The 22,685-nt window shown below is 43.5% G+C and overlaps 1 protein-coding gene across 2 annotated transcripts in view; it reads right to left on the reverse strand.

Moving 5' to 3' along the window:
* Nucleotides 1–1,738: 1,738 nt before the first annotated feature.
* Nucleotides 1,739–22,685, reverse strand: part of HIKESHI (heat shock protein nuclear import factor hikeshi) — a 28,227-nt gene continuing 7,280 nt past the window's right edge. For both annotated transcript variants that reach the window (XM_045020331.1, XM_045020342.1), the window contains exons 3-5: nt 18,250–18,401; nt 4,849–4,967; nt 1,739–1,958 (exon numbers count right to left, since the gene is read on the reverse strand). In XM_045020331.1, the coding sequence (XP_044876266.1) occupies nt 1,904–1,958; nt 4,849–4,967; nt 18,250–18,401 (326 nt within the window). In that variant the 3' untranslated portion in view covers nt 1,739–1,903. The remainder of the gene's footprint in view (nt 1,959–4,848; nt 4,968–18,249; nt 18,402–22,685) is intronic.

Consider the following 22,685-nt stretch of genomic DNA (forward strand, 5'->3'; position numbering starts at 1 on the left):
AACTTTAAAATTCCAAATTGCATTTTTTTGTTTTTAGGCATGAGCAATTTACTGCAAAGTATCTTCTACCCAACATATTATGCAACTCATTGATTTCTAGCCCCTCTCTCAAGCTGTAAAATAGGAATAATATTTCCCTGCCACAGCTGCACTAAGAGGACTAGATACTACCATGCTCCAGCAGCACTTCTTACTTAAGAGATTAAGGAAAAGTGAAATATTACTGCAAATAGGTTAGGGCCCTGGCTTGCTGACCTTCTGAGCCTTGTGGTTTCCACTGAAGTCTGAGGTTTGTTTGTTGGAGGAATGGCAAAGAAACTAAAAAGTTAGAGAAATGTGCCGAAATCAAAAGAATGAAGTTCTTTCAAATCAAACTGGATCACCTGAGACTGAATTCAATCCATAGTTTAAAATGAAAGCAAACTAGCTAACAGCATAAGAATTTAGGGGTGAGGAGCTAGATAATTTGAGAGCAGTGTATAATGCAGCTATAACACTGCCATATTTGTGTGTGTGTGTGTGTGTGTGTGTGTATATACACACACAGAAATGTGAAATATGAAATAAAAAAATAAAAGCTGTTTAGTAAAAGGGAGATATTCCCCTTTTCAAGCATTTTTAGGATCAGAGAATATTGTTTGCAGCGTTTGGAACTGTACTGAGACATTAAGCATGAAACAGATGTTAAGATTCCCTCTAACAAAAGGCTCGGAAAAGGCACTGATTTAGTTCAAATCCCTGAGACTGGAAATACACGAGGGAAGGAAAAATTTACCAGAAACAATAGGAGGTGCCTTTGTTTTTCCTTGGAACAGAATCACAGCAAAGTACAAAGGAGACTAGAATGTCAAACAGATGTTAACTGGTTGTCAGGGCAGCTTCGCATTGAGCAAGGCCAACACAAGACTGTTACTGACTGCATATGATAAGTTTATTTAAGCAAGCCTAAGAAAACCAAGACCCTTTAAACTACTGTTGTAAGATATTGCTGCAACCCCACAATCTATTATATACTAGTGAAAAAGAAACTCTGAATACTAAGAAATATTAGACTCCCCTCCTCCCCCCCGATCGTGCATCGTAACAAATAAAAAGTATACCCCTCAGGCTAAGTAGGAACCCACCAAGATCCTCCAGTATAAATAGCCTCTGCTGCCCAAACCTTCCTCCCTCTTTCACTCCATTAACAAGTCCTTTGCTTGACATTACAGAATATTAATTTGGGCCCCTGAATTGGCCTGTGATGGCCATTTTAAAAGATAGTTTGAAGTGGAGTGAAGAAAATGAGGCTCAAAGGCTTGCCCCTCCCATCCACTCTCACAAGTGGAATGAAGCACATACCCCTTGGGATCAAGCCCTGCAAGGATTTGGAAGGAAGAGGGAAAATGAAGTTATATCAGTTTAGACCAGTTGGGGATCCGGCCCCTAGACTGTTATGCTGAGCAAAATGTAAGAAGTGATCGCTTCTTACCTCTAGTTCCAAGATATTAATAATGTGAAAATGTGATTTAGCTGACAGCATTTCTTAAGAGTAAGATGACCAGGGTTCAATTTGGTTTCTTTACCATTAAACAAAAAGCTGCAATACTTCATAAAATGTGTACAGATATGGTGTACAGCCATTTTAAAATGGGATGCAATTACAAATTGATACAATTACACTTATAAAGATATAGATACAACATTGGCTTCTTGAAGTTTAATATTTTTTAGCTAGAAAAAACACAAAGATGAGCAGTTGTTTTCAGGTTTTTAATTTTAAATAAGTTTCAGTGGTACTATAAAATCCATGTAGTCTGCTTTGATTTTGATTACTCCACTAGTTTTCTTTAGTGGGGTGATTTACTGTATCTTTAAGACATGACTATAGTCGGAAAGCACTTCAAAAAGACCTGATTGAAGTTTATGTTTTCCAGAAGAAAGGATTCTGAGCCAGTCGTCTCTGGAAGTTCTCATACCTAGAAGAGACAAAAGTTTGTCACAATTAAAATGGCTTCCCAATGATGCAACTCAAGAATTTTAGCTTTCAATTTTCCAAACCATTACTGAAGAACTAGCCCACATCACAGATTAAGTCATCTATACAGAGCCAATATTTAAAGTATTTCCCCCACACACAGCATGGAAAACTGTTTAAATATAATCTTTCCCCTGGATGGTCTTCTCAAATAAATTTGTTAGTCTCTAACGTGCCACAAGTACTCCTGTTCTTTTTGCAGATACAGACTAACACGGCTGCTACTCGGAAACTTCTCAAACCCTGTTTTCCCAGTCATGCTTAACTTAACAAAACCAAAACATTTCTTGGATTACATACTAAACTACATAATAAGAATATTATTCAGGTTGCAAAGTCAAGCCTTCAGAAGTTAGAAAATGCCAGGTAAAGGTTGCCCATATACCCTTAATTCTGTCCCCTCCGATTCCATCTTGTGAAATAAATGAGGCTCTTGATTCTTGTGGAAAATATATCTGATTATGTAATTGAAGACTAATGCATATGTGTCATGTTCCCTTATAATTCATAGGAAGAGCACTAGATAAGTAGTTTGCCATTTTTTCTACGTATGCTGAAATAGTAGTTTAAACCCCAACATTATGTGAAGTGTACTTATATTTAAGAATATAAGTACACTTCACAAAAATCCAGTGCTGAATTTAAAGAAATAAAAATAATGGGCTTTTAGATGCTAACATTCCCTACGGTGTGCTAATGCTTAGTGAAATTAATTATTCACAGACCACTCTACTTTCTCTATTGCTCCCATCTTGGACAAAGAGCATAAGTGATGAAAACAATGAATTTTTATAATCCAAGTTAATAATCTAAGAGGTTCCAAAAACAGGGCAGAATATGAGACTTATTGTGTGACTTTTCAATAAATATACTATAGGCTTTGATCCTGAGAAGCCAAAAAACAAGCTTCGAAATCCTCACTTCAACACAAGCTGTTCACACTTCACATATCATAATGATGAAATAGTCAATAGCCACAGGAAAGAAACAGTCATCTGATACAACTTCAAATGAGAGCAGAGTGTGAAGCTCTTCAAACTCTTGCTCCAGCTGGGTCAAACTACTGGTACCCTATATGGCTGTGATCAGATTAATAGGTCAATTTAAACGTTTCTCAGCTAAGGAGACTGCTTGATCCTATTTATCTCTGGCCCACTTCAGTTTTTCTATTTCTACTTTTTTTTTTTTTTTTTTAGATGTATTGGTATAGCCTGTGCAGACCTCCAGAGTGCCTGTCCTGGCCTAACAATTCATGTTCCCCTGATGGCCTGGTTGAAAGCAATAGGTGCATTCCTGCCTCTGTGGCTTTTCAACAGATTCAATGAGGCATTTATGTAGTGAATAATGTCCCGTCAGGAGCCTAACTTATTTAACCAAAGGCCAAAAGGACACTTAAGCAAGTCTTCACACCAGAATCCCAGCAGGGGCATAGAGTGTAGCTCCCCAGTGAAATGGACCTCCTACCACTCTCTGGAAAGGTCCTTTTGCTGGGACTGGGCATCCCTAGGGGTTTTGCCACTCAAGGACCAGCTTCACTGTGACAGTTATCAAAACTGTATCAGGACTTGACCAGTCACTATTCTGACTATTTGTTTAACTCCTTTCCCCTACCCTTTGTTTCTCTTTCAGGGATCTTGCCTTCCTTTACGATTGTACAGTGCCTAGCACATTCTCGGTGCTATCAGAATCAAAGCATAAGAATGGACCAGCTATGTTCAGGGTAAATCTTAGGATTTAAAATTCCAAACCCAAAGGAGAACCACCACCAACAGTAGAACCTCAGATATACAAGAACCTCAAGAATGGAGGTTGTTCGCAACTCTGAAATGTTCATAACTCTTGAAAAAAACAACCATAACGTTTTGTTCAAAGTTGACAACTGAATATTAACTTAATACAGTTTTGAAAGTTTACTATGCAGAAGAAAAATGCTGTTTTAACCATCTTAATTTAAATGAAGGTTTCTTTACCTTGTCAAATCATCTTTTGTCTTTTTTTTAAGTGGTTTATGTTTAAATACAGTACTGTACTGCATTTGCTTTTCTTTTTTGTTTTTGGGGGGATAGGGGGGAAGAGGAGGAGAGGGTGTCTGCTGCTGCCTGATTGCATACTTCCAGTTCCAAGTTAGGTGTCTGGTTGACCAGTCAGTTCATAACTCTGGTGTTCGTAACTGAGGTTCTACTGTATATTAAAAGTCTGTCCCCCAACACTTCCAGACCTACAGTGGCTAGGAACTGTTACCCAAACCAGTTTGGGGCATAATTTTTAACTAATTAGGCTAAAGTAATTTAACATACTTTGCCCTGCTCATGCTAGATGGTCAAACCATGTTCAGGCAGTCTGAATCATTTTTAAGTAGTGTTTTAAAACCTAGTCTAGGTCAACATCCTTTGAATACATGTACCCTGGGCCAAGAGGTGATGACTTTGTGGGAAAAGGACTAGGAGTGTTCACACAATGTTGTTAACTAAGTATTTCTGAGACACATTGATTGTAGCCCAAGAGGCAGCAGTGTGTTCTGCTTTCCAATGGTCAGAATCATTACAAGGAGCAAAGGCAGCTTCCGGAATCAGCCACATACTGCAGGTAGAGGTTAAACTGCCTGGTAGCAAACACGTACAGCATTTTAATTATCCAAGTTTAGTATTTAAAGAGGCTACATAGAACAAAATACAAGAAACTACTACAGTGTAGCAAAGTCAACAGGAAAATTTTTAGTTACATATTTTCAAAGTAAGATTGCTGTATGGCATGAAAGTTAATTCAGTGCTATGAAACCCATAATTTTGGTGCCTAGAAATTAGCTTATTGCTTGAGATATTTTCCTTTACCATTTCAGAACCACGTTCGCAGGAATGAAAGCTTCAGAGGGATTTGGCGTCATCTGGGCCTGCGTGACAGCAAACGATGAGGCAAAGTTATAGAAGCTATCCAGCATCTTCTGAGTGAACTGAAATACCAAAAAAAACCACCACATTGTAAATCAAATCCATATTTAGAACGTTGATTGTGCTTTTATCTAAGTGCTGTTCAAATGATTAGCTAATCCTTACGTCTCATGTTGGGTGGATTAAATCTTTCTTTTACAGATGGGGGAAAGGAAGGCAGAGAGGTTAAGTAAAAAGGAAGCCTGTGTTAGAGAGGATTAGATCTAGAGTCACTAGTTTATAGTCCTGCTCTCAGACACCGCCTCTCTCAAGAGATGATCTCTTAGAAACTTAAAAGTATTTTGATTTTTATCCTGTTATTGTTTCTTTTCAAAAGATTAGTTTCCTGAAGTAAGTTTCTGAAGGAAAGCCTTAAAACGACCTCAAGATAAACAATTAAAATTTGTAAAGTCTTATGGGATTAATGGATGATGTAGCGATAAGACTTGGGCCTTGTCCTACAAACTAGCAAGTTCGTGGCAGCCTACCAATAGCACCTGCTTTTGATGATTTTGCCTACAAGCACCTCATTTTTTGTATTTGCTCACCTCGTGATAATTCCATGTAAGAAGAGGTTACTTACCTTTAACTAGAGGTTCTTCAAGATGTGCAGTCCTTATATGTATTTCACCATGGGTTATGTATGTGCACCATGAGCCCACAGTTGGAGAATTTGAAAGTAGCATCTGTTGGTCTGTGCATGCACCCTGGCTCACCTTATGATTCTGACCAAGGCAATAAAGGGCGGGGTGGACCAACAGCCACATCACTTCCTTCTCCACCACAAATCAGATAAGATCCAAAGTAGAGGGAAAAGAGGAGGGGTTATGGAAAACATATAGGGACCACAAAACTCAAAGAATCTCCAGTTACATGTAAGTAACCTCCTCTTCTTTGAGTGATGGTCCCTATGGTATTCCACTGTGGGTGACTGACAAGCAGTACTTAAGTAAGAGGAGGTGCAAGGATGAGGATGGTAGGGTCAAATGCAGAACTGCCATCCCAAATGAGGCATCAGCAGCCGAATCTTGTACCAGAACGTTATCTTGTAAAAACATGTGGATGGAGCTCCATGTGGCCGCTTTACAGATGTCTAAGAGGGGTACGTCCCAAAGAGATGCTACAGTCGTGGCTTGAGCTCTCATGGAGGGGGGAGGTTTGAGAGCGGATAGAGTAGAATGCAAATGGATAATCCATTTGGAAATGCTCTGGATGAAGATGGCATAACCTCTGACTCTCTCCACGACAGCGACACACAGTCTCAGGGACTTTCTGAATGGTTTTGTTCTCTGCAGATAAAAGGCCAAGGCCTGTCAAACATCTAAGGAGTGGAGCCTATGCTCTTTATATGTGTGTGTGTAGTTTCAGGAATGGATTGGTGAAGGTGAAATTCCAAAAACACGTTGGGATAAATTTGGGGTGTAGATATAAAGAAGCTTTATCTTTGTGAAATACAGTGTCTGGAGGGTCTGTCATCATTGTGCCAAGCTCATCAACCCTCCTTGCCAATGGCTACAAGAAAGGCGACCTTCATGGAGAAGTATCCGAGCGGTAGCTGTGTTTGCTGCTTTTACAGATCCAGACTAAGAGTCTTGTGGCACCTTATAGACTAACAGACGTTTTGGAGCATGAGCTTTCGTGGGTGAATACCCACTTCATCGGATGCATGTAGTGCATCCGACGAAGTGGGTATTCACCCACGAAAGCTCATGCTCCAAAACGTCTGTTAGTCTATAAGGTGCCACAAGACTCTTTGCTGCTTCATGGAGAAGAGGGACATGGAACAAGTCACTAAGGATTCAAAGGGGCAGAGGAGCCTGTGTCAGAACTGAAAGAGCGAGATTCAAGTCCCACAGGGTATTATCTTTTGAGAGGGTGGGCAAGTTCTTATCAAGTCTTTCCAGAATCAAGTGGTTAGCCAGTGTGCGAAAATAAGAGTAGCTCTCCATAGGGGGATGGAATGCACTGATAGCTGCCAGATGGACTCACAGGGAACTGAGGAATAGGTTCGATGTCTTCAAAGATAGGATACAGTCTAGGATGAGTGGGATACCCATAGCTTCTGGTAGAACGCTTCTCTGCTGTGTCCAGGATGAGAAACACTTCCATTTAGATTGGGAACGTTTCCTAGGTGAGTCCTTTCTGCTATTAGAAAGGATGTCTCACAGAGCCGAGGAGCACACCCATTTTAGGGCCGATGAACATCTAAACATCATGCCCTGAGGTGAAGTGGTAGTGGATTGGGATGCCTGATCCTGACATTGCACTGGGTCAGGAGCTCAGGGAAGATTGGGAAGGTAATCAGAGGATGAGATGACAGGCATGGGAGTCTTTGGGGAACCAAAACTGCCTGGGCCAGAAAAGCACTATCAGGATGACTGTCACTCTGTCCTGTCGGATCTTGCATAGCACTTGTGGCAGAAGCAGTAGCGGAGGGAAGGCAAAGTTGATCTGGTATGACCAGGGAAAAAGAAGAAGAGCGTCGCCCAGGGAGAAGTAAGCTAGGACTCTCCTGGAGCAACACGTGGCACACTTGTTGTTGGCCCAGAAAGTGAACAGATCCCTGGTTGGAGTTCCCCATCATGTGAAAATGTCATGAAGCCCCGTGTCATGAAGCTCTCTCTTGTGGTCAGTCACGAAGTGTCTGCAAGCATATTGTGCATCCCCGGAAGGTAGGCTGATCTGATTGCTGATGCACCAGTTCCAGAGATTGACTGTTTCTGCACACAGAGAGGCCAATCTTGCTCCCCCTTGTTTGTTGATGTAGAAAACCATCAGAGTGTTTTCTGACATTATGAGGACATACATGGTGAGAGGTGATGAAAGGAAGAAGGAACTCGCATGCCTTCAATAGCACCTGTAATTTCAGGACATTGATGTGCATTCTGGATTCTTGAGATGTTCATGTTCCCTGTGGTTGCCCACATGGGCTCCCCAACTTAGTAGGACGCATCTGTAATAATGGCCTTGTCCAGGAAGGAGGGGAGAAAGGGGACCCCTAAGCATACCAAGAAGGGACAATGGTGCTTAGTGGGAACTTTCAGTGTGAGGTTCATAGAATGGCGGCTTGGAGAGTAAACTGACTGTAGCCATGCCTGAAGGCAACAAAGGTTTTGTCTTGCAAATGGAGTGACACAGGTGTGGGGAATGCCAAAGCCACCTCTTCATCCAGTGATGGTGATGGTAGTCTGGCTGGTTCAGGTGGAACTGCCAGAACCAGAGCATAATACCCTGCCTTGTCGACTGGATCTGGGGATAAATTTGAGGTTCTCTCATAGGGGAGGCAGGTGATGACACTTGTGGATCGGAAAGATTCCAAAGGGGGATACAATATGACCAGTAGGTGAGGTGGACAAGTGGTGGAATCAGGTACCAGTGAAACCGAGTCAAGGGAGGTGGTGGTTGGTCCTAGGGTCATGTGGGCCTTGTGAGGAATGGCAGTACAGGAAAAGTGGTTCCTCTGATGGTTCCAAGTTTTCTGAGGAAGAAACGGTTGACTCGGGTTCTGATGGTGGTTCTGTCGGTGCTGATTGAGAGGTGTACATTTTATATAAGTGGCAGTGATAAATTCCATCCCAGTGGCAGGCCTCTCGGGGGTGATGTAAGCTCCCTAAAAATGGAGAATCCCAATGGAAGGAGGGATTCTGGGTCCAGGACAGAAAAAACATCCTATGGTCCAACCATGGATCCAGATCTCCCCAGTGTAAGAGGGACTCCTACTGTACAGGCAATTGGTGGCAGCGATGATAATGGTATCTGGACATAAGATATCCTCATGAGACGAGTTGGTGGGTTTGCTTCTAGGCACGTCCGGTATCTGTGGAATGGATTTAGATGAAGATTTAGTCCTATGCTTCCTTATCTTCCAACTAGGGCCTGCTATGGGGTCAGATCCTCCAGCACTGAAGTCACACTTTGCAGCAGGAGGTGCAATCCTTGCGGATTCAGGCCCAGGTACCCAAGGCGGGTGGGGGTGAGGGGGTAGGATGTCCCCAGGCTGGGTCCGATTGAGGCCTCATGGTCAATTCCATGAGGTACTTACAGAGGCAAAGTGCCTGTCCTTCTCGGGTACAGCTGGTGAAGGACAGACAAATACTGTACTGAGCTGCAATGTGGGCCTCTCCGAAACATTAGAGGCAGCATTGATGGTCATCGCTGACTGAGAAGGATCGTGGGCAGAAGGTGCAGAGTTTGAAGCCCAGAGTACTGGGCATAAGTCTGGTAGTCAAATGGAATATGGGGAAGGATGGGGTGGAGGATGCTAAAGATTCTGACCCTCTCCATGCCGTGGTGAGTAGGGACTAAGGAGGTGGTCAGTCTGCCTTGCCCTTTATCGCCTCAGTCGGAAGCACGAGGCAAGCCAGGGTGCATACACAGACCAACGGACACTACTTTCAAATTCTCCAACTCCAGGCACATAGGGTGTATGTGTAATCCACAGTGGAATACGATAGGTACCATCTCTTGAAGAACAATCCAAGTTCAATGCAAGATAATTCAACTTAATTTTAGTTTGATATAAATGAAGCTTAAATATAAAATGGAACAACCACCTCATAAAAACTATGTTTCCAATCATATCTCACACACACACTTTTTTTTTTTTAAATTACAGGCCAGTTGCAACTGTTCCTTTTGCAAACTAGTCTTTAACTAGTATAGCAAGTCCTTGACTTCACGACGTTCAACTTACGACGAATATCACTTACAAACGTTTCTGAATTGATACCCTGATTCGACTTACAACAATTGGTTTCGACTTTACGATGCTCGGTTCTGCAATGGAACGTACTGTGTTTCCAAATTACAACATTTCAACTTACAACACAATTGGCTCCTGAAAATTATGTCATAAATTCAAGGACTGCCTGTAATTCATCCTAGTCATAATCCCTAGTGTTAGAGCAACCCTATTCCAGAGAAACAGTATGAGCCTTTGCCAGTATAGCTGTGCCAGCAGAGCCACCTAGTGGAGATATAGTGGGAGATGACAGGAGTTCTGACAGCATAGTTAAAACACCTCCCTGAACAACATTAACTAAGCCAACAGAACTACTCTGCTGTCAATGTAGTTGGATCTGCATGGGGGAGGGGAGGTATCAGCATTGCTGTGTTGGCTAGGAGGTGTGATTTTCCCCCCATACTTCTAGCCGACAGCTATGCTGGCAAAACTTTGTAGTGCAGACTAAGTCTGAAGCACATTTTTACATTTGTTATAACTTGGAATATACTTGTAAAAAGTAACTTGCAAATATCAAATGCTTCTCCCTTAACAAAAAAACAACGAGAAGTCCTTGTAGCACCTTAGAGACTAACAAATTTACTTGGGCATACAGCTTATGCCCAAATAAATTTGTTAGTCTCTAAGGTGCCACAAGGACTCCTTGTTGTTTTTGCTGATACAAACTAACGTGGCTACCACTCTGAAACCTCTCCCTTAACTGTGGGTATATCTACACTACGGGATTATTCTGATTTTTGTATGAAGTCGAGTGCACACGGCCACACTAAGCACATTAATTCGGCGGTGTGCGTCCATGTACCGAGGCTAGTGTCGATTTCCGGAGCATTGCACTGTGGGTAGCTATCCCATAGCTATCCCATAGTTCCCGCAGTCTCCCCCGCCCCTTGGAATTCTGGGTTGAGATCCCAGTGCCTGATGGGGCAAAAAACATTGTCGCGGGTGGTTCTGGGTACAGCCTCACCCCTCCCTCCGTGAAAGCAGCAGACAACCATTTCGCGCCTTTTTTCCTGGGTGAACTGTGCAAACGCCATAGCACAGCAAGCATGGACCCTGCTCAGCTCAAGACAGCAATCATGGACGTTGTAAACACCTCTTGCATTATTGTGCAGTCTATGCTGAACCAGGACCTGCAAAACTAGGCGAGGTGGCGGCGTCGGCTACGGCAGCGCGGCGACGAGAGTGATGAGGACATGGACACAGAATTCTCTCAAACCGCGGGCCCCTGCGCTTTGGAGATCCTGATGGTAATGTGGCAGGTTCTATCCATTGAACGCCGATTTTGGGCCCGGGAAACAAGCACAGACTGGTGGGACCGCATAGTTTTGCGGGTTTGGGACGATTCCCAGTGGCTGCGAAACTTTCGCACGCGTAAAGGCACTTTCATGGAACTCTGTGATTTGCTTTCCCCTGCCCTGAAACGCCAGAATACCAAGATGAGAGCAGCCCTCACAGTTGAGAAGCGAGTGGCAATAGCCCTCTGGAAGCTTGCAACGCCAGACAGCTACCAGTCAGTCGGGAATCAATTTGAAGTGGGAAAATTGATTGCAAGTAGCCAAAATGATAGCAAGTAGCCAAAGCAATCATTAAGCTGCTGCTACGAAAGGTAGTGACTCTGGGAAATGTGGATGGCTTTGCTGCAATGGGATTCCCTAACTGTGGTGGGGCGATAGATGGAACCCATATCCCTATCTTGGCACCGGAGCACCAGGGCACCCAGTACATAAACCGCAAGGGGTACTTTTCCGTGGTGCTGCAAGCACTGGTGGATCACAAGGGGCGTTTCACCAACATCCACGTGGGATGGCCGGGAAGGGTTCATGACTCTCGCGTCTTCAGGAACACTACTCTGTTTAAACAGCTGCAGCAAGGGAATTACTTCCCAGACCAGAAAACAACAGTTGGGGATGTTGAAATGCCTGTAGTTATCCTGGGGGGCACAGCCTACCCCTTGATGCCATGGCTCATGAAGCCATACACAGGCAGCCTGGACAGTAGTCAAGAGTTGTTCAACTACAGGCTGAGCAAGTGCAGAATGGTGATAGAATGTGCATTTGGCCATTTAAAGGCGCTGGCGCACATTACTGACTCGCTCAGACCTCAGCCAAACCAATGTCCCCTTTGTTATTGCTGCTTGCTGTGTGCTCCACAATCTCTGTGAGAGTAAGGGGGAGACCTTTATGGCGGGGTGGGAGGCTGAGGCAAATCACCTGGCCGCTGATTACATGCAGCCAGACACCAGGGCGATTAGAAGAGCACACCAGGAAGCGGTGCGCATCAGAGAAGCTCTGAAAACGAGCTTCATCACTGGCCAGGGTAGGGTGTGACTGCTGTGTTTGTTTCCCCTTGATGAACACCCCACCCCTTGATTGACTCATTCCCTGTAGGCAACCCACCCTCTCCCTTCAATTACAGCTTGCTTAAGGAAATAAAGTCACTATCGTTTAAAAATCATGTATTCTTTATTAATTCATTATAAAAAGAGGGAGAGAACTGACAAGGTAGCCCGGGGGGTGGTTTGGGAGGAGGATAGGAGGGAAGGAAAAGGCCACTAAAAAAATTTCAAAATAATGACAGCCTTTTGGTTGGGCTGTCCACAGGGGGTGGAGTGGGCGGGTGCACAGAGCCTCCCCCCACACGTTCTTACACATCTGGATGAGGAGGATATGGAACATGGTGAGGGTGGTTATATAGGGGCTGCAGCGGCACTCTGTGATCCTGCTGCTGTTCCTGAAGCTCCACCAGACACCGGAGCATGTCAGTTTGATCACGCAGCAGCCCCAGTGTTGCATCATGCCTCCTCTGATCTTCCTGCCGCCACCTCTCATCTCGAGCGTCCCTCCTGTCCTCACATTCACTGGCATCTTTCCTGTAATTTCCATGTCCTTCCACTCATTCAGATGAGCTCTTTCATTGCAGGTCACTTCCATGATTTCCGAGAACATTTCGTCTTGCGTCTTTTTTTTCTGCCGCCTTATCTGAGATAGCCTTCGGGATGGAGTAGGGAGCCTTGAAAAATTTGCAGCTGCATGAGGGAGGGGGAAAAAAAAGGGAGAAGATACATTTTACAGAACAATGGTTATACTCTTTCACAGTGAACAACACTATTCACCTTACATAGCACATGTGATTTCACTACAAGGTCGCACTTTGCATCTTAATATTGAGTGCCTGCGGCTCTGGTGTTAGAGATCTCACAGACGCAGGTCCAGGCAGCAGAATTCAACTTGCATGCGGCCATGATAAGCCATTGTCTTTTGGCTTCTGCAGCCTTCATATACACAGTGCCCTCCTTTCCCAAATACCAAGCAAAGCCCGTTCAGTGCTGTTTCTTTCCTGTTAACATGTGGCAGCAGAAACCACCCCCCCATCCAATTCTCTGGGATGATCGCTTTACCCCTCCCCCCACCGCGTGGCTGGTAGCAGGGAAGATCCCTGCTAGCCAAACGCGAAAAAGCTCAGCGCCAATCACCACCTCCCTTCCCCCTGCTTGGCTACCTGCAAGGAAGGATTTCTTTTAAACAACAGGCAAACAGCCCGGTAGGAATGGCCATCTCTGTCCCCTTAAATTCCTGAACTTCAACCAGGTTACTATGAACGATATCACTCTCCTGAGGATAAACAGTGAGATAAAGAGCAGATGTTGCTTGAATGCCAGCAATCACCAGGACCATACACGGCTAGGCTTTTTGTCATGCAATGATACCAGATTACTTGCTACATGCATGGCGGGTCAAGTGTTCTACCATGGAGGACGGAATAAGACTGCCCTGTCCAGAAACCTTCTGCAAAGGCTTTTGGAGTACCTCCAGAAGAGCTTCATGGAGCTCTCCCTGGAGGATTTCCACTCCATCCCCAGACATGTTAACAGACTTTTCTAATAACTGTACTGGCCGCAAATGCATCTCAAGTCCTCAGGGCAAATTAATCATTAAAAAACGCTTGCTTTTAAACCATGTTTTATATTTACAAAGGTACACTCACCAGAGGTCCCTTCCATGGCTTCATTGTGTGGGATAGTGGCTTGGGAGGGCTAGGAGGGTAATTCCGTCAGGGTGAGAAAAAGCTCCTGGCTGTTGGGGAGAACGAAGTGCTGTGTGCTCTCTGCAAGCTCGTCCTCTTCTTCCTCCTCCTCCTCCTCATCTTCCCCGTTCGCAGAATCCTCAGCCCTGGCTGAGATTACCACCCCCACCTCGGAATCCACAGACAGGGGTGGGGTACTGGTGGCGGACCCCCCTAGAATTGCATGCAGCTCAGCATAGAAGCGGCATGTTTTCGGCCCTGCCCCGGACCTTCCGTTTGCTTCTTTGGTTTTCTGGTAGGCTTGTCTGAGCTCCTTAACTTTCACACAGCACTGTACTGAATCCCTGATGTGGCCTCTCTGCATCATGGCCTTGGAAATTTTTTCAAATGTTTTTTCATTTCGTCTTTTGGAACGGAGTCCTGTTAGCACGGAATCCTCTCCCCATACAGCGATCAGATCCAGTACCTCCCGTGCGGTCCATGCTGGAGCTCTTTTTCGATTCTCAGGAGACTGCATTGTTACCTGTGCTGATGAGCTCTGCGTGGTCACCTATGCTAGTGAGCGCTCCATGCTGGCCAAACAGGAAATGAAATTCAAAAGTTCGCGGGGCTTCTCCTGTCTACCTGGCCAGTGCATCTGAGTTCAGATTGCTTTCCAGAGCAGTCACAATGGTGCACTGTGGGATACCGCCCGGAAGCCAATACCGTCGATTTGCAGCCACACTAACCCTAATCCAACATGGCAATACCGATTTCAGCGCTACGCCTCTCATCGGGGAGGAGTACAGAAATCGGTTTAAAGAGCCCTTTATATCGCTATAAAGGGCCTCGTTGTGTGGACGGGTGCACGGTTAAATCGGTTTAACGCTGCTAAATTCGGTTTAAACGCGTAGTGTAGACCAGGCCTGAAACTACCAACAAAAGGCATTAGCTGCTTTGTCAATTATCTTAGTGGTGCAACAAACAGTAATGGAAGATTTGGTGCTTCAGAGAAATACTGCTCAGAAACCATCCTGTTTTTCTCCTCTCCCTCCCCATGCATGCTTAGTATATTTACATAAAAACGGGATTTGTTTAGGTGTGCCAGTTACGCCTGTTGAGTACGCCTCACTTGAAAGTCACTCTGAAGTTCATCGCACCTCCACAGTTAGTTGTGATGGCAGACTGCATTATACCTTTATTTGGAGGAAGCTGCAGCAGACATGCCAAACTCACAAAAAAACCTGCAGAAATTGGGTTTGGTTTTGGCTTAATTGGCTGGTGAGTTGATTGTTGGCTAGTTTTTGGCTTGTAGGTTTTTTTGTTTTTTTTAAATTGGCTCCCGGAAAGCAGGGGTGGGGGGGTGGAAAATGGAGTCAATGGTGCATAGCGGGCCCATCACAGTCCCAGACTGCATGTTGGGGGTCATCTAGTCACAAAGTGTTGGGGTTCTTAGGGATTGGCTTGTTTTGGCCTTGTGTTGAAATGGAATTAGCTTGATTTTTGGCTTATTGTGAAAGTCAAGGTGCTTATTTGCCACGTGAAAGTTGGCAACTGTGAGCAGCAGTGAACAGTGTGATTAACACTGCTAACAAGTTAGGCTTCTCAAAGTGCTCAATTACAGTTCTTTAGGGGTCATTGATCCTATCACACCACAACCATTAATTATTTGCAGTGAAGTTGATCATAAATGCCTGAAAAGTTTCTGCAGAACTGAAGCAACAATTTATTGTCTGGATCAAGAAGCCAAAAGCAGGGTCTGTCCCAAGCAGCTGCAACTGGCATAAATTTCCTGTGGTTCTGCACACTCCTCCCCTTTCTCTGTTCAACTGCCCAGGTGAACATCAAAAACCCATTTACCTCCCCCTCTGTCTGAGATGAGCATGGGGAGGTGGGACATTGCTTAAATCTAGGCCCAAAATATGGCAGTCCTCAGTGTACAGGGCAGTTTCCCTAGAGAAGATGGGGGGGCTTTCAAAGGTACCTTTTCACTGAATGGTCAGGAAACTGGGAGGAGAGAATGGACCAGAGGTACTGCTCAGAGGTGCTGGAGCAGGAAGAAAGGGTGGTCGTGGCAAAGGGAATATATATCCAGTTGAGCATGGAGTAGATCAGGGTCCCTGCACCAGCAGCAAAGCTGTGCATAACAAATCACAACGGCAAGAAGCAGGAGGATCTAGCCAGCTAAGGCAGCAGCATAAGCCTGCTGATGGAGATATCACAATATCTGCCTCAAGCCCAGTCCAACTGCTTTGGCCATTCCCTTTGTTCCCAAGTAACAGCCCTGAGCTTCAATGTGCAGCAGAGTCTTGTATCAAGAGTAAATTTCTTCAGAGTATGGTGGCGACAGATTTGGAGCTACTCAGTAATAATTATAAATAATGCATGTTGGTTACTGGAATACTGGAATATTATCTGACTACATTGGTTTAAACTGACAAGAGTCTGGAAAAACAGGCAGGAAAGAAAATGGCTCAAGATAAGCCATTCCTCAGCAAACACTTGAGCTGTTAAAGGACAATGCCAGAATCACTGGCTCATTATCCTGCTGTACCTACAGAATTGGTTTTAAACAGGAAAGTCAAACCTTGGGGAAACAGAAGAAAAAAAAGAAAAAAAGAAAAAAAAAACTATAGCAGGGTTTAAAAGGGACCCTCTTCTCAGAAGAGGAACAGTAGGTGTTCAGGGGAACCAGACTGAGGCTTGATTTACACTGAAACGTACTATCGGCATAGCTATTTTAGTCAGGAGTGTGGGGAAAAAAATACCTCCCTCAACATAGTTATGCCAGCAAAACTCCCATGCAAAAGTGGTGATGTCAATGGAAGAGTGACTCTGTCAACACAGCATATTGTTTGGTGTGCCTATAATGATGCAAAAACTCCTGTTGGTGTAGGCTGCACCAGGGGGCTATGTCAGTATAGTCTTTCTAGTGGAGAAACGGCCTGGGACCTAGTGGGGGTGCCTGAAGACGATAGATCTACCTAGGCTACATCAGGGGACAGTAAGGGGAGGTCTACCCTTAAATTGCTGCATCAGTGCAGTTTCACCAATGCAGCTGCGCCGTTGTAGTGCTTAAGAAAAGACGCTCCTATGCTGAGATGGGAGAGCATCTCCCATTGTCATAGTTAATCCACCTCCTTGAGAGATGATAGCTATGTTGACAGCAGAACCTCTCCCATCAACACAGCACTGTCTATACAGGGGAGATTAAGTCAGTATAACTATGTCACTCAGCGGTGTGGTTTTTTATACCCCTGAGCGACATAGTTATACCGATATAGGTCCTGTAGTGTAGGCCTGCCAGAAGACTCTAGACACACATGTATTAGACTGTTAAAATCTTTTCCCCCACTCTAGTGCTTTGGGCCTATTACTAAACAAAATAATACTTTTGTTTTAAGAAAACTGTCTGATCACTGTACACGACTGGTCAGACTCCCAAGGGAAGAACCACAGGTGCACAAACTCAGTCACACCCGGAGGGTAAGCATAGTTGACACAGTACTGTAACTCAGTACCTGGTGTAAAAGTGAGGGAATTGCAAACTTTTGCCCTGAAATTGGTAAAGGCACAAGACCTAAGGCAAGTGAAGTTGGAGACACCAGGAGGGGGACAGAGGTGCAAGCTAGCCCTGAAACTCTGCAGAAGAGAAGATTAGTCTGCAGAAGAGAAGAATGAGGGGGGATTTGATAGCTGCTTTCAACTACCTGAAAGGGGGTTCCAAAGAGGATGGATCTAGACTGTTCTCAGTGGTAGAAGATGACAGAACAAGGAGTAATGGTCTCAAGTTGCAGAGGGGGAGGTTTAGGTTGGATATTAGGAAAAACTTTTTCACTAGTAGGGTGGTGAAGAACTGGAATGGGTTACCTAGGGAGGTAGTGGAATCTCCTTCCTTAGAGGTTTTTAAGGTCAGGCTTGACAAAGCCCTGGCTGGGATGATTTAGTTGGGTTTGGTCCTGCTTTGAGCAGGGGGTTGGACTAGATGACCTCCTGAGGTCCCTTCCAACCCTGAGATTCTATGATTCTATGAACTCTGTGGCAAAAGACTTAGCTTACTATTTGAGCTGGTATTCCACCCCAAGTGTTTCCCATTCCCCAAGTCTAGGCACTGTATTTAAGGTCCCCCATCAGCTGGAAGCCTGGAGAGCCCTACTTTAGCTATCTTCTTAATGCACCAAAGCTTCAGTTTCAGCTCCTATGATGGAAAGGCTTAAAATATTATTTTAAAGAAATTTTATTTGAATTATAAATCATGTACATAGAACTACTTGACTGAAGAGGAAAATATACCAGCATTTTACGCAACAGTAAGTATGCACACCATGGCAATGGCAAAAAATACATGTCTATATTTTCCTAAGGAAAAAATCTCATCTGAAGTATTCTGCTGAATGAACAGACTACCAGATCATGGTTAGCTTGATAACATACAATTGGGGGCTGTAGTTTTGGAACTATTTGTGCCAATTTTTCACACCTGCTCTCACAGAGAACTTGATTCTTAACTGGCTCATACGCTAATGAGCGAAAGACTGCTGGAAACAATGTTTTTAAATTACCTGAGTGAATGAGTCTACTGATGATACAGCAGCACTTGCTACAGGAGTCTGCTGGGCCAAATGTTCCAGCAATTCCACTGAGATCCCAATCTGGGCTACAGATGGTGTCTGAGGGATGTTCATTGCTCCAAAGGGGTGTTGGCTGCCTTTCCCTGGAAGAAATAGCACAAGCAGCAGAAATGTCAAACTTGGCATCAGCACAACTATTATATTAAGTTTAAGTCACCAAGATTTCTTGTGTGTGAGGTTTCTTGTTACTTGCCAAACAGAGTTCTCTTTACATACAGAATTATGAAAAATTGTGTATAGCTCATATACTAAGTGTGTGAAAAAACGCAATGGATAAATTTAAAATATAAAAATATCTTTAATCTTACTAATAACTGAGGAATAGAGAGATAATCCCTAACAGACCCTTACAGGGAAGGAGTTTTGTAAGGAAGAGTTAATCAGTTTTTAAAATCCCCTAAGAAGTAAACTAACCTCCCCATTGAACCAGCTGGGTCATATATTTTTACAAGATTCAGAAGTGTTTGAACCTCTTGCTATTACTGACTTTTCCAGTACAACAGGGAGTATGATTTTTTATTTTTTTTAAGCTCAGGAATATGATTTTATAGTACTACCCCATCCTTAATATGCACAGAAATGTTTACAAAAAAACCCCAGAACTAACAAGTACTGATGCACAGTCCTTTGGTTCATTCATGCATTGTATTTATGCCTTGGATCACACAACTATTATGCATTTATTTTTAGACAGCCCCTCATCATGGTCTCTGGATGCTGAATGAATTTTTAAATGAATGTAAATAAACCATCATCTTGAACAGCACCTAGTAGCAAAAAAAAGGTAAGTGAACACTTGTGAGGGTTGGTATAATGGTTCACTCCAGTGGTTCACACTGCACTACACACGTAGGCAGCTGTTTGAGGGATCTTCAAACCTATCTCATGTAGCATGCACTGGAGTAATCCGATCTCAGCACTATAAAGCCACCAATGACTGTATCAAGGTCCACATCAGAAAGAAATGGTTGCAAAATAAAGAGGCCCTGCTGGTCACAAAAGCCATTAGAGAATCCATTAACAACCCGGCTGAAAAGCATTAATAAATAGCAAACCTTTTGTGCAGGCATCATCCCAGAGCTCCAGCATCACTTCTGACTCTTCTAAACTGAGCTTTAATCAGTTCTAAACCCAAGTCTCTGGGGCTCACCAAAAATACAGACAATCATCTAAATTCACTGAAATCTGTCACTCCCTCCTGTTCAACATGTATGGGAAGACACAGAGAATGCCTGAAATGCCATTAGATGTGAACGAGACACACAGCTGCACATAAGTTCAAGTAAATGTTGTAGAAGAACATCCTCCCAATAAAGAAGCAACTGCTCAATACCAGCCTCTGGATCATCTTAGCAGGGAAGAGCAGAGCCATTCAAGAGCTATGCCATAGTCCACACGTCAATAAGTGGTATCACAAGCTGCTGACTGAGCTAAAAGAAGACTACACCACCACGTGACCTAGCTCAATTGCTAAAATCTCTGCCAGTGAGACTAGCACAAGTCTCTGCCCTACCCCAACTCAAAGGAATCAAGGAAATCTGAAGACTCCAGAAGACAGTTAATTCTTCAGCAAAGGCCTAAATCATTAGTATGTAGGAAGCAGGTACCCTGTCCTTCCTTAGGGAAGCACATCCAAAACTCTTCATTATCACCCACTTCTGAAAAAGCAGGGGAGAGCATAGCCTATGTAGAAACTCAATTAAGAGTCTGTTAATTTTCCATGTAGCACTGCAATCTGCAATGAAGTAAGTCTAGCAGTTACATTATCCGCCACTTCTATTGTATACTACATCTAGATTTGTTTTGCCAAATAGTAGCTACTGAGCTCAAGAAGAGATGGTCCGACTCACAAGAGACCTTCTTAGTTTAACCCAATCCAAACATACCACAAATGTCTCAGCACCAAAAAAAAGGAAGCTGTCTGAGCCCTCTCACTACCTCTTGGTGGTCTAACCCACCCACACGCTGTTGCCCTCCTCTTTCCTAGTCGCCTCAAGCATTGCCTCCTCAACTGAGATCTGTTTGACACATACATGCACACCTTCAGATCTCATACAGACTCCATAACTGAATATTAAAATCTGTAATGTAAAGTCTCCCATGAGAAAAGCACATACTGGTCCTTCAATACACAAACTTAGCACAAGGCAAGTAACAATCAGACATGGTGCTTTAACCCACTACTTAGAAATGCTTTGCGTAGCATATTTACTTAAAGTCAGCCTGTGCAGCAGGGAGACATCACAGCCCTTTCCTTTATATAATTAGGCTCTACAGGAGAAAATAAAGCCATTGGAAACCAGACTAACTGAAGATCATATTCAAATTCCAACTCTATCCAGTTTTCTGTGATAAAAATGCTGATAGCAATGAAGTTGGTAGAATTCTCCATATCTTTATGATCAGGATGTTAAATTTACAATTCCCTTTCCTTTGAACAAATCAGCTTTTCATCTGTATAAAACTATCCAACAACTTTAGAAATATACCAGTGCTCAAAATAATCAGAGGCCATCAGTGTACTTTAAACCAAAAAGCGTACCCATCCTCCCACTTCATATGCAAGTCCAGACCCTCTTTGGATTGCCGGCTCCTCTGTGCAATGCTCCAGCATGCACACATTGTTAGTGTTGAACACAGCACAGAACAGATACTCAAGATTTGTCCACTTGTGAGGATAAAATAAAGTTATCCTCTTCTGCATGTGGATTATAGTCTACCATCACAACCCCTATAAAATAATAGGTGTGTTTTGAGTGCCTCGCTCTTCTATTCACAACATATAAATCATCAATTCTAAGGAACATGCAGTATTTCAAAATATTTCTCAAGATACAGACTATTAAATATTTTTGCATTCACAATTTTGCCCTCAACAGCAATGCTGCAAAAGATCCCAACATTTCAGGAAAAGAGCAAGCAGGGATAGGCTCTTTATACTGATCTCCCACTTCTCTCCCTTTATCCAACTTTTAGCCACAGTACTCAGCCATTTCAGAGCACTTTCAGGCTTTGAAATTAGTTTGGGTAAAACAGAAATTGTGCGTTTATTCTCTAGCCATTTCCATTAATCAAACGCAGACATGGTTTTATACCACAAGTTTTGGGAGGGAGAGACTAAACCACCACAGCACCAGATAGCACAAAGTTAGAGGGAGCAAAATGGTGACCTATACCTCTAAATATTACCCCCATTTGTCATCTCATGTCTACAATCAAGACTGTAGCTCTTTGGTGCCAAGAGTACATTTTTCCTCTTTCACAGCAAAGTGCTTAGCACTTTTAGGCACAGCAAAAAATAAATAAAAGCAAGCTTCCCCACTTCATGAGGAAAGCTTCATCTTTACACTCTTTCCTGGTGAGAGTCAAATGTAATTTGTCTAAGTTAGTCACTGCTTAAAGGGAGATTTGGAAGCTAGCACATAAAGTGAGCAGACAGCTGCAAGCAGCTGCACTTGCTATAGTGTTACCAGCTGCTTCTGCTCTAAAGATCTGGTGGCTGGCTACAACTGACCTGAGAGGTAGCATCTTTCATCAGTGCCATTTTGTTCTCATTTAAATTTACTGCTTTTGGTCTGCACCTTTTCCTTATGGCATTCCTACTTGACAAAAAAAGGCCACCAAAACAGCATAGCAAAGATAATCTTGAAGACTTGCTAGACAAGTTCCTGATCTCTGGACACATGGCTAGGAGGAAAGGAAGCATTCAGACCTTAGAACTTCTTGGCACAGCAGTGCTGGACAATGATATCATTTCAAAGATTCTAAACTCAGCTAGGAACATAGTCAAAATTGATCTTATCCCAGTTTTGCTACTGGAGAATAAGCAAATCCTAAAAGGGGATCACAGTATCAAGCAGAAAAAGTCAAACGCTGCAATGAGCTTGAAAGCAGAGGACACCTTCTGAAGATTTAAGTGATAAGACCCAGCATCAGTTCAATTAGGCATGACAAGGATATTTAAGTGCCTAATTCAAAGCTAAGGGCACTTAACTCTACTGGGTGCTTATTGTACCAGAACTGGTACTCAGAGCCTTTGTTACTAAAAGCACTTAAACGGTAGATTTGATCAGAAAAAGAGTAAAATTTACCATTACTAAAAAGATCAGCTCCTGTGTATTTCTATCCTATCTGCTCACTTTTCCCAAAAATGTACATTTATTTTCTTTTTACTCCTGTTTGTGTTGCAGAGGCAATAAAGCTTTGGCAATGTGAGGAAGTTTCTACTCTGGCAGTTAGATCACGCCCCACTGCAGAATCCTTACTACTGGTGAAGATGCAGGATCCCAGAAGAGCAACAGACTGACTGTCAAATCCCTGTAGTTTACAGGCTTGGTAGCAATCAAAACTTTTATATGAACTGAGTT

This window comes from Mauremys mutica, chromosome 1 (genome assembly GCF_020497125.1).
Source record: "Mauremys mutica isolate MM-2020 ecotype Southern chromosome 1, ASM2049712v1, whole genome shotgun sequence".
Lineage (NCBI taxonomy): Eukaryota > Metazoa > Chordata > Testudines > Geoemydidae > Mauremys > Mauremys mutica.